The 16,423-nt window shown below is 43.1% G+C and overlaps 1 protein-coding gene across 1 annotated transcript; it reads left to right on the forward strand.

The window, feature by feature from the left end:
• Window positions 1-12,141: 12,141 nt before the first annotated feature.
• trh (thyrotropin-releasing hormone) lies at window positions 12,142-13,364 on the forward strand (the record flags this gene model as incomplete). The annotated part of the gene is made up of 2 exons (XM_080015300.1): window positions 12,142-12,334; window positions 12,763-13,364. The coding sequence occupies 2 exons, from the start codon at window positions 12,142-12,144 to the stop codon at window positions 13,362-13,364; spliced, it is 795 nt and encodes a 264-aa protein (XP_079871426.1).
• Window positions 13,365-16,423: the final 3,059 nt, after the last annotated feature.

The following is a 16,423-nucleotide window of genomic DNA, read 5'->3' on the forward strand; positions in this document are numbered from 1 at the left end:
CGCACACGCACGCACACACACACACACACACACACACACACACACACACACACACACACACACACACACACACACACACACACAGTATGTGACAAATAATCTCTTGAACTTGAATTTGAAGTTGAACACACACACACACACACACACACACACACACACACACACACACACACAGCCCACCCACACATACTGTACACAGACAAACTAAAAAAACAACCCCCTTTCTATCTTTATCGTCTAAATATTCAGCTGGAGACGTCACACAATTTGACGTCTTCAATAACAAGATCGGGCTGAAGATTTAGCCCCATCCCAGTTCCTGTCTCACTCGATCTTGGTCTCTGGTGAATATTATGGGATGAGGAGGCTGGTGCTGCTGTCAGGGAATCCTGATAATTAGTCCCTGCAATAAAAAGTATTTAATGGGTCGGTGAAGACCCTCAATTACCTCCCACATGATTGCGTTCCGAGACCTACCACAGAAACTTAAGCGCAAATTGATGAGTGTATCCATAGGTCGGTGTCATAGTATACATTTGATGGTACTTACAGAAAAAAACTATAATGTTTTTGTTATTTTTTTATATAATGGGACCAAAAAAATCTAAAATCTTCTCATGAGATATCTAATCTAGACATTAATTGATATTGAACTCTTGAGAAATTTTTTGTATACTATTTGTACATACTATTGTTGCAATAGTATTACTGTGGTGTTACTATACTGTAGGGTTTCTGCATTTTTTCTTCTGAATACACTTTAGGACAACTATAGCAACATTATAGTGATATTGCTGAAATTTCACTTACGATATCCATATTCATATTCATATTCATTTGTCATATGTAAAATTATTTCAAAATTTTCAATAGTGTGTTCAAAAAGACATAGTAACCCGATAACATCACAGTAATGCTCACTCTTTGTACGGTATTTCCACAGTTAGTATTATAGTGATACTACAACAGAATACATATAGCACTTTGATTGACGATACATTTAGAGGGATGTGAAATACAAACAAGAAAGATATTTCTGATATGACACACAGATACATATATACTGTACATGCATACTGTACATACATACATACATACATACATACATACATACATACATACATACATACATACACAGATACATACATACATACATACATACATACATACATACATACATACATACATACATACATACATACATACATACATACATACATAACCATGGGACACTTAGTCAAAGCTAAATTGATTCTATGTTATCACCACAGCTAATAACCACTTCACAACTACACGTGAACATTAATCTGTCAATATTTGATTGATAGAAATTCCTCATGAAACGTGTGTATCGATTTGGGGGTGTATATTCGGGGGCTGTCTTTTCCACTTGAAGTGTGAGTGTGTTTGGGTCCCTGGGCAGAAGCCAATGCTGGGCTGGTGAGTCACGATCACTGTCAGCATCACAGCTCCGCCGTTCAATCAATGTGGCAACAGACAGGCGTCCTGGCAGTGCTGTGACAGGGACACGAGTCCAGGGAGGAAGTCACCAATACAGGGAACTGTATCTTCGTAAATTATAGATAGTATTAAAGGCAAAAATTTGTTATTAAACATTTTTTTATTATTATTACGAGTGGAACAAGCCCTATAAATGTTCATGTAACATAACAGAGAAAAAATACTTTTTTAGTATTTTACTGGAAAGTTCAACAAAACTACCACACATGATGCAATTTATGTATTATAAATATCAGGAAAAGAGTTCAGAATCAGAACCAGAATCAGTTTATTTGGCCAGCTACATTTTCATATACAAGGATTTTGTTGTGGTGAGGATTGGTGCCTCACTGTACAAAGATGTACGGACCGTGGCCTCGGGAGCGTCTCTCCCATGGCCGTGCTCTTCCTGTGCAGCCGACCTGATCGCAAAGCTATTTTCTCAGGGTGATAAAAGTCAAGTCGCATACTTTGGAGAGATCTCGCTCGACCGCTGCCCTGTGTGTACTCACACCACCGGACTACGCTGGTGCAGTTCTCCTTGATGAACCATGCTATATTATATTTTAATAACAGAAATGAGGGTCTGACATAAATCTGCAAGGAACCAAGCAGAGGGAAGAGGGTATTTTAATAAAATAATCAACGCATACAACGGTAATTATTATTATTATAATTATTATTATTAGTAGTAGTAGTAGTAGTGGTATTATTATTATTATTATTATTATTATTATTATTATTATTAATAATAATAATAATAATAATAATAATAATAATAATAATAATAATAATAATAATAATAAGGAAATAGAAGAATGTGTCAAATTAAAAAAAATAATATAAATAGAGCAGTATAAGATGCTGCCACTGAATTAGAGTTCAAAGAGGTAATCCTGTTTCACCATTGATCTAGTGCAGTGATTCCCGACCTTTTTCATACCAAGGGCCGTCAATTTGATACGCATTGGGTCACGGACCCCATTTGATAAGATTTTTCCTCCTGGACCCCAATCAGAGACGATTTTTATTGTAAGACATGATTTAGTCCAAAACTACAATGCACAGCTATCTATACTTAAATTACGAAATGAATTAATCTCTCTAGGGCAAATTAGTTCTCTGCATTTGACCTATTCTACAGCTATGAGCAGTGGGCAGCTGCAGTGCAGCACGCGGGGATCAATTCCAGTTCTTTTTCCAGTGCCTTGGTCAGGGGCACCAACAGGAGTATTAACTCCTAACATACATGCCATTGATGGTGGGAGAAAACCGAAGCATCCGGAGCACACCCACACAGACTCCACACAGAAAGGACCCGAGACTCGAATCCACGAATCGAATCCATGACCTTCTTGCTGTGAGGCAACAGTGCTAACGACGGGAATACTGTGTCGCCATCGCTTGTGAAACTAAACTATGATCAAAACATTTGTTGCTGTAATTCTCTAGCGGTGATAATGCCTTGTAAATTCAATCATGGTGAAGCTTCACTATTCATCTGATTTTGCTGGGGGCCCCCTGGAATCTCTAGAAGGAACCTAAGGGGTCCTCCGACCCCACATTGAGAATCACTGACCTAGTGCGTATAGCTTTTTATCACTCCTATACCCACAGGCTGTTTCTCTATGTCAAATGACAGCTGATGGTCCATAAAAAAATAATTGGTAAAGTTGGCAAATGCCATTTGTCAGATTTAGGATCCTAAACATGATTTCTGAACTTATTCTATAAATGAATAAATGCATCATATACTGTATAGACAGGTGCATAGGTCAGCCAAACATAAACAAGGCACAGAAGACAGCAGAATTCATATATATGCCACTTAATTACATTATTTTGAGCCCAAATAGATATATTTGTCTTCTTTGGACTAGATGGTGAAGTATCAAAATCAAGGAAGGAGTTCTCTTTTACTGCATCAGTTTTATAAAATTGTAAGAAAATCTGATTTGTATTGTACATACAGTATAATGACACATAATATATGTGTGTGTGTGTGTGTGTGTGCGCGTGTTTTTTTGCGCATACAGTTTTTGAAAATATGCTGGACAGTGATTTTTCTTTTGCTGTTATATCTCTTTGACAGTGACCTTTTACCAAAATCAGCTTACTTTCTCCACAGCTCAATACTGCTGCAACTGCAACAAAAGCCCTAAGTGAAGTGATTTTATCATTTACTCGTCTCACACCCAGATGTGCTCCCATCTCTCCACATTGCTTTAAAAAATATATAAATTTTCCCATCTCTTGTAATCATATTGAACTAAAGACTGAATCAATCAGTATCCCAATTAGTCTGAGGTGCATGGTAAATTTCGGCTTTAGCTGATGTTTTTGTGCCCTTTTGATGAACTGTCTTGTGCGCTGTGTGTGAATGCACGGGTTGAAATGCTCCTCCAGTCTCGTAGTTGAATCTAAAATGAATAGAATCCTTCCCCGTCCATACAGCCTGACCTTCACAACCTCTCCGAGCGTAGCGTGAGAACGCCATGCATCTTCATCCGTGCCTGCGGACAATTAGGTTGGCAGAACAGACGATCCCGTCGGCCCTGCTTTTTACTGTAAACAATGGCCGTGTTATCAACCCGAGAGACCACAGACTTGTCTGATTGCGGGGTGATACGATAAAGTCCAAACTCGGGAGGCATGACAATAGCTCAGACATCTGAACACAACTTCATTAGCAAAGACAAAGCCGAAGTAACAATAGTGGTGATCTAATAGGCTGCGTCTTTATTTCATAACGTAACGAGTACAACGTTATTAGTACGGATACAGGTGCACGTCTCACAGAAGTGACATTGTATTGTCTATATGGGTTAGACTCATCAGGTGGGGAGTGGGGTGTGTCGGACCCACTTTCCTGCGGCGTCTTGGGAATAGGTTTAAGCAGAATCGCCACCTGCTGCGGGACACACATCCTTTCAATGGAGTCCCCGGTAAACAAGACACCCTGAATGGAACATAATAACAGCGCCTGCTGTTTTTTTTTTGTGTATGCATGTGCATTCTTTTGGACAATCGACAATCTGTCTTGCGGGCTCTCGGGTGGCACACCGGGAAGCGCTGTCGCTTCACAGCTGCGGAGGCCTGTGTTTGGTTCTTGTCTCCAGTGACGTCTGTGTTGAGTTTGTATTTTGTCCTTGGGTTTGCATGGCTCTAGTTTCAGTTCACCTCCAAAGATGTATTTGTCAGGGTTATTAGAGACCTAAATTGAGAGTTTCACCCTGTGATGAACTGGCATGGCATTCGGGGTGTCTCCCTCCCTCCCTACCTTACTGTTCATAGTAGTCCAGTGTCTGGAATAAGCGGGTAATACAAATAGCTCGATATTGGATGGGTAGATAGTGGATGGATGGACAGACAGATAAAGGGATGGATGGTGGATTGCTGGATAGGCGGCTGGATGCATGACGGATGGAAGATAGAGGGATGGATGAGTGGATGGATGGATTGATGGATAGGTGGATGGATGGACGAATGGCTGGATCGATGATGGACGATGGATGGATGGATGATAAATGGATGGATGGATGACGGATGACTGGATGGACAGATAGAGGTGGATGGATGGTTCAGTGGATTTCTGGATGGCTGGATGGATGGATAGACAGATTAACAAATGGACGAGCCGATGGATGGATGGATGGATGGACAGATAGAGGGGATGTATGGTGGATTGCTGGATGTATGGCTGGATGGATGAGGGATGGATGACGGATGACTGGCAGATGGCTGATAGAGGGATGGATGAATGAATGGACAAGTGGACGGGTGGATTGATGGATGGGTGGATAGATGATGGATGCATGGATGAATGGATGGAGGGATGGATAGATGGCATGCTGGATGAATGACAGATGGATGGGTAGATGGATGGATGGATGATGGATGGATGGATGATGGATGGATGGATACATGTATGGATGGACGAATGGATAGAAGGACGGGTGGGCGAATGGATGGATGACGGATGACTGGATAGACGGATAGAGGTGGTGGGTGGTTGGGTGGATTTCTGGATGGCTGGATGGATGGTCGGATGAACGAATGGACAAATGGATGGATGGATGGATGGATGAATGGATGGATGGAAAGCTCGATCATTGAAATAAACAAAGCCATTCCAGACAACACAGAGCGGTAGAGCTCCTCATGGACTTATATACGTGCCCTTCATCCAGACGGCTTCACTCTTTAAAAGGTGGTGTGTCGTTCGCTGAGCTCACCCTCCAGCTGTCAGCACCGGGGGGAAGCGTGTGTGTGTGTGTGTGTGTGTGTGTGTGTGTGTGTGTGTGTGTGTGTGTGTGTGTGTGTGTGTGTCTGTCTCCCCCTGGTGTGAGCAGCACACATCCCGGGCCCGTGTCTGACTCGTGAAGCTCACCAATCTGGCTCTTCTCCCTCTGATCAGAGACGGGGGGATAAGCAGCTGCTCCACAAAGGAACAATCAGTAAGACTCACCTCCACTTTGTGAATGCAGAGATGCTGCAAAGCGTGTGTGTGTGTGTGTTTGTGGGGGGGGGGGACACCAATGGAGACAGAAAGACAGAAAATGATGGGCAAAATGATGGGAGATGGAAGAGAGAGAAGCAGACAAAGCAAGGAGCAGGTTGAGCAGCAAGACAGGTACAAAGAATAAACGGTGGCGTTTTGCGTTGTCTTCTCATCCGCAGTTAATTCCATGTGGTGTGTGTTTTTAAAACGGTTGTGCAAGACGAAAGAAAGCCGCTGTGATACACAAATCCAAATCCCGGAGTCAAGAAACCACAGAGAAGCCGTCTCATTTTGTTGACACTTTTCATGCTTCCTCTTTGCAGTTTGAATAATCTTGAATAATTGAATAATCAATTGAATTATGCGTCATTTTTTTTCCTCTTCCGTTATTTCTTGCTTTTTTTTCTTGAACATAACTTGTCAAAGGCGAATTTCATTTTAATTGCAGCGTTTTCTTCCATTTCTAAATGCCACGTCAGCAATTCTGCAACTTATAGTGCCGTGGCTTTGTCTGTCATGGGGTCTTGATATGATTAAATTAATGACATTTATGAATTTAATATGTAAATATTTACTTATATAAAAATTGCAGTAGAGTTACACTTGTAATCTTAATTGTGATCTCCAATAGAACGGAGTCTATTCAAAGGTTATTTGTCTGATTACGCCCTGAACCACACCCACTGTTACATCTTTAACGCCACTTGAATCCCTTCAGAGTCCAAATTCTCAGGCAGAACAGGGTGTTTTCATCGCTCCTTGCTTCAGTGCTCTAACCGGCCAGAAGCTTTAAAAAAATGTCATTGGATGGTTCCTCAAAGAAAATCTTCAAACTTCAAGAACAGTGCTGTAAACTGTAGCACCGTAGATGACATCCATCGCTCTGTGCGCCATTCGGAAAAAATTTGATAAAAGCATTTTTTCGAGAGCGCATCACCTATATATGACATGTGGCATTGACATAAATGACAACTTTCAACCGCACAGGGATGAAGATGAGGATGGGGAAAATGAAGGGATTTGCATGATGTGGCATTCATATCTGGTGATAAATATGCTTCAAAGTGGCCACCGTCCATTCTGTTACGTGAGCTGCAGAGAGTTTATCATTGGATAATATAGGAGGCTGTTTGGGATCACGTCAAGATGGATCACGTTCAGTCCTCACGCGCTCCCACGCGGCCATGGAAACCACGAAGAGAAGAGAATACTATTTGGGGAGTTTGGTCATTAGTACTTACATTTTTGAGATGCAGGTGAAAGTTAGGATTAGAACTGGGGCCTGGACTCTAATCAATGAAAAGCAACAATTCCAGCCTTTTTTTTTTTTCAGACTTTTAAAATGACACAGCAAAGACAAGTGATGAATCCTAGAAGTATATAATTTAATTATATACAGAGAATCATTGCAAATGATTTACATATCTAACTGAAAAGCACACAATGAGGTAAGCACCAAGGATCTTAAATTTTAATGAACCTCAATTAAAGCCATGTGACTGTTGCGCCTGTTAAATCCAATCAAATCGCTTCACATATTTGACGGTCAGATATTTTCGGATGTGCTTAAGTGTCATTATGGGTAAGGGTTTGACACGGTATTGCGCAGCATTTAGCTTTGCATTTAAACCAATTTTCCACCTATAGGAAAAAGTTTTTGTCAAACTTTTCCCCCTGAAACGTCACCCCTTGCATTGCTTCGCAGAAATCAAATATTTAAAACATCGAATCTGCATTTCATCCAGGCGTTGAGACTGAAAGTTCAACTCAATCTACCTCTATTACACCCGGTCCCAGACACTACCTGGCTGTGATGGGGGGGTGGAAGGATGAAGGAGGACAGAGATAAAGGGATAAAGAGGGAGCACAATGATGAGTGAGCGGGAGCATGTGCTAGTAGTGCACTAATCATGGTCCCCGACTGAAGAAACACACCGGCGCCTTGCGGGTTATTGAGAGATAATGGGATTCTCAGGGCAACCAGACACACAGCCCAAGACAGAGATGAAATTTGAAAATAAATAATGCAAAATTCCCTCTCTCGCTCTCTCTCCCCTCCTGTGTGTGTGTGTGTGTGTGCGTGTGTGTGTGTGTGTGTGTGTGTGTGTGTGTGTGTGTGTGTGTGTGTGTGTGTGTGTGTGTGTGTGTTGGTGTGTTGGGACACTAGAAACCCTCCAGTATGATGAGAGATGAAGACACGAGGCTATTAATCGTCTGTGTATGGGAGAAAGAGACCATTCCAGCCTGCGTAGAGCCGACCCATTCCTCTCAAAGATTTCCCTCTAGGTAAATCACCAAATAAAGCTCCATGGGAGAGAAAAAAGAGGATATGGATTTCTACCAGGCTGGCACAAAAAAAAACAAAAAAAACAAAAAAACATGAAAAAAATTATAATAGTCACAACAATAATAATAAATAATATATTTTTTGTTAAAGTATAATTACGGTAAAAATATAAAAAATTCCCATGAAATATAAAAATATTTTATTTTCACTGTACATGTCATGTAACATGGAACATGGAAGAATTGTCAGCCGCAACATTGCTCCGATTTGAATCAACATTCTTTCTAATTCATGCCACACAAGAACAACCGCTATCAAATGTGTGAATGGGGCTGCTCTCTGTGAATAATTGAGTCAATGATGTTCGCGTTTGACGGCGGCATCATTTTAAAAATCACAGCATGGGGCTGTTTACATGTCTTCCACTGCGTTGGCCCTTTGAGAGTGTTTTTTGACATTTATCTGTAGTATCCTGCGAGTCAGATATGACTCACGTTGTCCCTGTCCCTCAACCCGTCTCTTCCTATGCCGCCTCGTGCCCCGAGTCTGGACACCCACTAAGCACTGTGGGTTTCAGAGATTACTCGCCACGGGTCTCGTCCCCGGAGAACCGGCGGACCCCGGGGTCCCGCCTCCGAGAAAATCAGCACGAAAGCATCTTCTTTTGACAGATAACCCGAACCGCTTAACTCTCACTCTCCTCGAGCAGCCGTGCGGGCGCCTCCATTTTCTAATTGACACATACAGTAGGGGACAGCGGAGCATTTTATACACAATCAAATTTTTCTCCAGGGTATGGGCCGGTTTCGTGTTTAAAATTGCGTCCGTGGTGTTGCGTACGCGCAGTTCTTTTTCCCAGAGCTCTCACGTGTTCCTTCAACTTTGCGTGCGGAGTTGAAAGGAAACGAGGTGGTTGGTAACGCCAAAAACCCTTAGTAACTCAACAACAACAGCCTCGTTCTCGGACTCGTGACCCCGGCGTCCAGAGGCTGCTCCCCCAGCAGGTCCTCTCCACGAGTGGGCTCTGTAAGCCGTCACTCACGCCGTGCCACCGTGACCCCTGTCAGGCCCGTGTCAGTACCCCGAGACAGGGCGATTGGAACCTCCCACACACACTCATCCCTCCGTTTGTTTATTTATTTAGTTAGTCGCTTGTTTGTTTGTTTTTTTATTTCCTGCGTCCCTGTGCCTCTTCCGCCCTGTCCTTCGCTCAGCATCACGTCATCGGTGCCTCCGCCCTGTCACTGTCACACGCCTGCACAGGAGTTGTTTTTCCTCCCTTTGATTCCCAAACTCTGAGTGCTCAACTTGGCCCTTTCTCGCCGCCGTGCGTTTTTCTTCTTGTTGTTTTTTTTGCCTTTCTTCAGTTTCACTCTTTTTGGCTGTCCTGTGAACTTTTGGGAACCTTGACATTTCACACAGACTCTTGTCAGGTAGAGATTTGGAAGTGTGTGATGGAGCCTTGGGGAGGGAATCATTTGGGCTAAAAGTTAGCTGGGGACAGCGTTCTCGCCTTTTTCAAAAAACGCTGCACTTGGCGTTCTGTCGGCTGATCCTTTCGACCATAACAATTTATTTGTGCGCGGCTCATGATTAGGGGTCATGCGTTGTACCTTGACAGACAACAGGCCCTGTGCTGAGTCAACCAGGATACGCTGCTGTAGCTATGCAACAATTTAAAATAGTCATCCATTTGGCCTGATGTCTCCCAACTTAGCAAATTACATTTGTACATTGGGGGAGTTTATCATGAGTAAATGAAATAAAAAAATAAAAAACAAGCCTCGGGTCAAGAAAAATCCAGGATGTATGCTCAAGATTCGTATCATTCTTTCACTGTGGCTTATTATGTGGCCCAAGTCTTCTTTCTAAAATCATACTGAACACGCCCGAACACACATTTTTAGGTGTGTGTTTCGGTTTGAGCCGCAAAGAAAGCATGTTTTAATTGTAGCCCCGCAGAGTAAGAACGTATCTGCTGCTACACCTGCTAGTGTCACGACATTGTCACTTCAAAATGTTGAAGTGTAGACACGCGCTGGGCATTTGAACGGCTTTGAAAAACAAAATACACATCTTTTTTCCATCGAATTATTATTTTGCCATTTCTCGAAGTCACTCATGATGCCTGTACTGAGGCTGATGCTGGTACAGACATGTTTGCTCTACCAAACTCACTGAATTCCTTTACTGTCTTAAATATTTAAGGCCTGGCCCAAGCCTTTACGGGGCCCTTCGCAGGTATGCGTTTCTCAAGACACAAGACACGAGACACAAGACAACTGCTACCTTTATATTCCTCAACATTGGCAAGCCAGGTTACCTAAAGCCCTGCATACAAGAGCAGAAATCTGGAAATAAAATCAAAACGATATCGCTATTATAACTGGTAGGCTTGACTGAACTTTAAATGTGTTTGAAGTATTAGACATGACAGTATATTGAAAGCAAGTAATTAAACCATTATACGGCCAATTTGACCCCCGCCGATACCGCCGGTGCCTGAAACCGCGGGATGTAAATCAAGGCTCTGAAGCAATTTGACTATGCTTATTGAATTGCGCTGTAGATAAACATGCTCGGATTTCGTCTTCTGACGAAGGGACCGAAGGGCTCGGGGAGGCGAGTAAGAATCGTTTTTATTTTTATCTGACACTTTCGGCGCTATCCTAAAATGAGAAGCTCTGAGCAAATGCAGGTATAGATAACACCCGAGTTGACTGAGTTGCAGACGACGTCACCGACAGAGCGCTGTTCACTTTGGGTTGATATTGCGGATATTGCACATTTCACACCTTTTTTTTCATATCCCTAATTGTACACTTGTACATGTTTACTTAATATATATATATATATACGGATATGCCATTTGACATATTTCTAAACATCCGTTTTTCGGGGGGTTTGTGAGAGTGCTGTGTTTTCCACGGGCTGGAGTCTAGGTGAGCTGGACATCGTCTGTTTTTCCTGCAGCATTCCTCACGGGTTCCTGATCTAGGACAGCTCAATGCTGTTGAGATGGGCCTACCGAGACCACTATCGCTAAATAACTTTGTTGTTGCGCGTGGAGACAGTGACTCTAGCCCACGTTGACACCTGTGTTGTAATAACGATAATAACTTATCTACATTCGGATCAGGTAGACAATTCCCGAAGCGTTTACATGTTGAATGGAGTGTTTCAGTATCAGGAGACAGGATTACACAGCTAAGTATCCCTATTTGAGGACCAATCTGTATGACTCACTCGCCATAAAGCACCCTTCCCCATGCCAAGCCCATATGGATCGCGTGTTTTTGTTGAATAAAGAACGGCGTCCCTCCGGTGATTATGCAGCGGCTTGTTGCGCACGACGTCGTGACATCAATGGAGACGCGGCATCGGTGGAAACTACACCAGCGGCGTTTGGTTGGTGTGACGCCGGTGAGCCGCGGGTATATATGGAGAGGCACAAATATCTGCTCATCCTCTACAGTTGGCCTTTACGGGTCACCGACCGCTCAGAGAAGCTGGGGGGAGAAAAAGAAACCCGTGCGTAAAGATCATCGCCATTGGTTTTGCGCAGCCCGTGCCAAGGAAGAAGAAGATATCTTAAGACTTCCCAAGTAAGTCTTCATCACTTTGGGTTGTAGGTTTATATTATTTTGTGTGCTTAAGATTCATCTTTATATTGTGTTTGTATTCATGTTTGTATACTGAATCGCCGTTGCAGATAGGCAGGTCCGTTCAACCGTTGCGCGCCGTCGTCTCCACACTCTCCGTCCAACATATTATTTCAGTTTTTTTCCACGTGTTTATTTTTATTTTTTTCTCGTCCTGTTCCTCTCCACGCAGGGGCAGTTTGATCATAACCATGAAGTCCGCGCACCTCCTCCTCCTGGCTTCTCTGGCGGTGTGTAAGTTGCAGAAGTCTGGGGGACAAGCGGTCCCCGGTGAGGACGGGACGGGGGAGCGCGGGACCATAGACGACATGATCCTGCGGAGAGCCGAGCGCATCCTGCTGAGCTCCATCCTGAAGAAGATGGAGGACCAGGACGGCGCGCGTGGTGAGCAAAGAAAACATTTTAGTACTTTGGTTAAAATGTGGTAACTTTGTTAGTAAATTGGAAGTAAACAGCATGTTTATTTTGGGGTTGTTTGTTTTTTCCACGGATCTTTGGAGGATTTCTAGAGTCGACGCTTTTTTTACGCATGCTCTTGCAATAATTTACAATTTCATACATTGAATTTAATGATGGTTAATCGTGTAATTAAAGTAAAGTATTTCCATCTTCATAATTGCAATTATATGGACACACGAGCAAGTTTGGAAATATAATTGCAATTATGGAAATGGAATGTTATATTGCAATGTTATATTACAAGCTTGCTTCACTTATTTGGAGGGTATAGGGTGTATAGGGGCTGTAATCTAACCAATGTGCAAGTCATTTTGAGACTTTTTTTCCCTTCTTCTTATCTCTTCGTATCTCAGAGGGGGTTTCCACTCAGGAGTGGGTGACCAAGCGGCAGCATCCCGGCAAGAGATTCGACGAGGAGTTCGAGAAGCGGCAGCACCCGGGGCGGAGAGAGGAGGAGGAAGAGGAGGACGAGGACGAAGAGGGATACGGGGCTCTCGAGAAGAGACAGCACCCCGGGAAGCGCTCCGCACTGCAGGGACACACCTCCGACAACAGCAACCCCGTCGACCTGCGGGACGAGCTGTCCAAGAGGCAGCACCCGGGGAAGAGGTACCTGATGCTCCCCAGCAAGAGGCAGCACCCAGGTAAGCGCCGGGTGCAGGGCGAGGATGAGGATGGGGATGCGGAGGATGAGGATGGGACCCCCCCGGAGGAGGAAGAGGAGGAGGGGGAGCCAGTGGAGAAGCGGCAGCATCCCGGGAAAAGGTTTTGGGATAGTTCCAGCCCGGATTTTGGCACGAACGGACCGTGTGGCCCTGTGGATCTGTCGGGGTGCAGCAGGACCGGCAGCCTGCTGCTTGACTTGTTGGACACCGTGAAGAGCCGCGCCGAGGAGAAGAGGCAGCACCCCGGGAAGAGACAGGCGCTCCAGGAGGCTCTGCTACAAGAAGAGTAAAATAAACAGGTTGATTGTGTAAAGTAAACAAGTAAATGTAGATTAATTGACCGTAATTAAATGTTTATTATTTCAGATTTTTTGTTTAATATAATTTCACATGTTTATGCCACTGTACTACTTTGTTTAGCAGATAGTTTGGAACATATTCGCCAAATATATAAATATATTGGACCACCTTTTAGCCCAGATGATAGATTTAGTATATTTCAATGCATTGCAAAATATGTAACTGCAGCTGATTTACTTGTCGGACTTGTGCGTAATTGCGCATTACAGCCTCGAATCAGTGAAGCAATTTGAAGAATAAATGTTTAAGAAAAATATCATAATAATAAAATATTGAGAGCAGGACGCAGCTAGTGTTGATTTCTAATAATTGTATGTGTGATAACTGGAAGGATTTGTCATATGGCGAAATGTTGGTGTTTTATTTGTTTTAATTTATCTTTTGTTGTAGCCTCTGTGAGGCTACTAAATTAGGCTCAAACCAGAGCAAACATTATTCATACAAAACAATCCCTAGTAGGTAGTTTCATTATTTTCTACATAGGTAAAATATAATTTTTTTGCCATTGCAAAATAAATTGTGCCACTAATTATTTTTCTACTCAAGTATTATTGCATGGGTTGTTATAGCCTGCTGCTTACATGCAAAATGTGTGTTCCCCTTGCCTTAAAGCTTATCACCAATAATTTTGTTGTACAATAAAATGCAATTGGTAAAGAATTTCTGGTGTGGGCAGTTCCACAAAGTGATAAGGCATCTGTACATTTAGTGTTGTTTTAATAAGTTTATAAGACCAAAGTCAAATCAAGTGAAGGAAGGGCATATAGGCCTATATCCCATGAGGATGAAGAACAGACCAGGTTCCCAAGGGGAAACATTGAAATCTCAAAACAAATACACATGTTGACGAAGAGACGTTACTTGCAGTCAATATACTGTTAACACATTAATATGTTAATTAATAATTGATTAAACAAAAATATTGCAATTGATGTATGAAAATAAACGTATGCATACATAGACGTGCATACATTAACTGTAATCACACCCGGCCACTATTTACTGGTAGTAATATAGCCGACCAAATTGTCAAATTGTACACTGTAACTTTCTTATTGACTGGTAGTAATCCAGTGTGATGATGTACACAAACAAGAGCATGAGGGAATGTTACATGTGACCCCGATCTCGGGTGACGACGAGGTGCGGGCAGCCGTGAAGCGCTTTTCAAATCGATAGGATTTTGGCGTTCTGCTCGGTTTGTCCCTTCGGGCCCGCCGTACGCGGGCTGGTCACGTTACCGGGCAGGGCTGCCGCCGCTGCCGCTGTGTGCAGCCGCTGTCACAATACGAAGAGCTGTCAGCGACGTGGCCGCTTGTCGTGGGGGACGGGTGAGTAAACGCGGTCGAATGCGTCGTTTTAAACGCGCCGAGACGCAGCTGTCATGGAGCCGAGCTCGCTGCGTCTCCGCGGCGTCCGCGGGGAAAGTTTCGCGGTTGGACCGGACCACCTGAAGCTAACGGGAGCGGTGACGCTAGCTTAGTTTTACAGCCGGCGGTGTAAGAGGCTCTCCCAACGGGGCGATAACAGTTATTCTGTCAATGAGTCACACACAACCAGGGGACGAGAAAGACGCTTTAATGGCTCGATTTATGGGGGTGGTGCGGTTGGTTGGGCTGGTTCCTCACGCCGGGGCTGCGGAGACCATTACGCCGTAGGAGGGAAAAAAAAGCCCCTGGAAACACAGAGAAACGGGCAGACAGTGACCAGCCCCGACCCAACGCACGGAAATTCCTTCGTCCTTTCTCACATTGACTAAACGTCGCACCCCCTAAGAAAATTGGCTGGAAACACGATAAGAGAATCTGGCGGTTTTACGGAAATGATCGCGATTAGCTGAAATAATTACGATAGGCGATTATGTAATAACCGTGACAGCTCTAACCGATATGACTATGTCACACCCTCTTTGTTGCATTCGTAAATGCGGCAAATCAATGGGAGCGTTGTTCCCAATGAATGTTGTTTATAATGTGCATTGTGTTCATAACTAACTGGTACAAGTTGATCTAACCTACAGTTAGTCCCATACGACTAGTAAGCCCTTATTTAAATCATTTCACAACAAGATCAGTTATATTAAGTGTAATAACCTAACAAGTAAGGTGTGTGTGTGTGTGTGTGTGTGTGTGTGTGTATACACACACACACACACACACACACATATATATATATATATATATTAGCATGAAGCTATGTGAAATGGGAAAGGGTAGTGGAGGCTAGGTTAAGAGGAGAGGTGGGGATCCAAGAGCGGCAGTATAGTTTCATGCCAGGAAAGAGTACTACAGATGCAATGTTTGATTTAAGAATGTTGATGGAAAAGTACAAGGGGGCCACAGAGCAGCTATGTTGTACGGTTTAGAGACGGTGGCACTGACAAAAAGGCAGGTGGCTGAACTGGAGGTGGCAGAGTTGAGGATGTTGAGATTTTCATTGGGAGTGACAAGGATGGACAGCATTAAGAATGAGTTCATTAGAGGGACGGCTCAGGTTGGACAGTTTGGTGGAAAAGTGAGAGAGACCAGATTGAGATGGTTTGGACACATGCGTAGGAGAGATAAGAGTTACATTGGGAGAAGGATGCTGAGGATGGAGCTGCCTGGGAAGAGGAAAAGAGGAAGGCCAAAGAGAAGGTTTATGGATGCGGTGAGGGAGGACACGCAGGCGGGTGGTGTAAGGGAGGAGGATGCGCAGAACAGAAGGTATTGGAGGCAGATGATCCGCTGTGGCGACCCCTAATGTGAGCTGCCGAAAGAAAAAGAAAGAAGATATATATATATATATATATATATATATATATATATATATATATATATATATATATATATATATATATATATACTGTATATGTGTGTGTGTGTGTATATATATATATATATATATATATATATATATATATATATATACTGTATACGTATACTGTATATTTATATATAAGGCAAGAAATGAAGAGAACAAAACAAACAAATATAGTTGACAGATATAC

The sequence above is a fragment of the Zeus faber genome (genome assembly GCF_960531495.2).
Source record: "Zeus faber genome assembly, chromosome: 15".
NCBI lineage: Eukaryota > Metazoa > Chordata > Actinopteri > Zeiformes > Zeidae > Zeus > Zeus faber.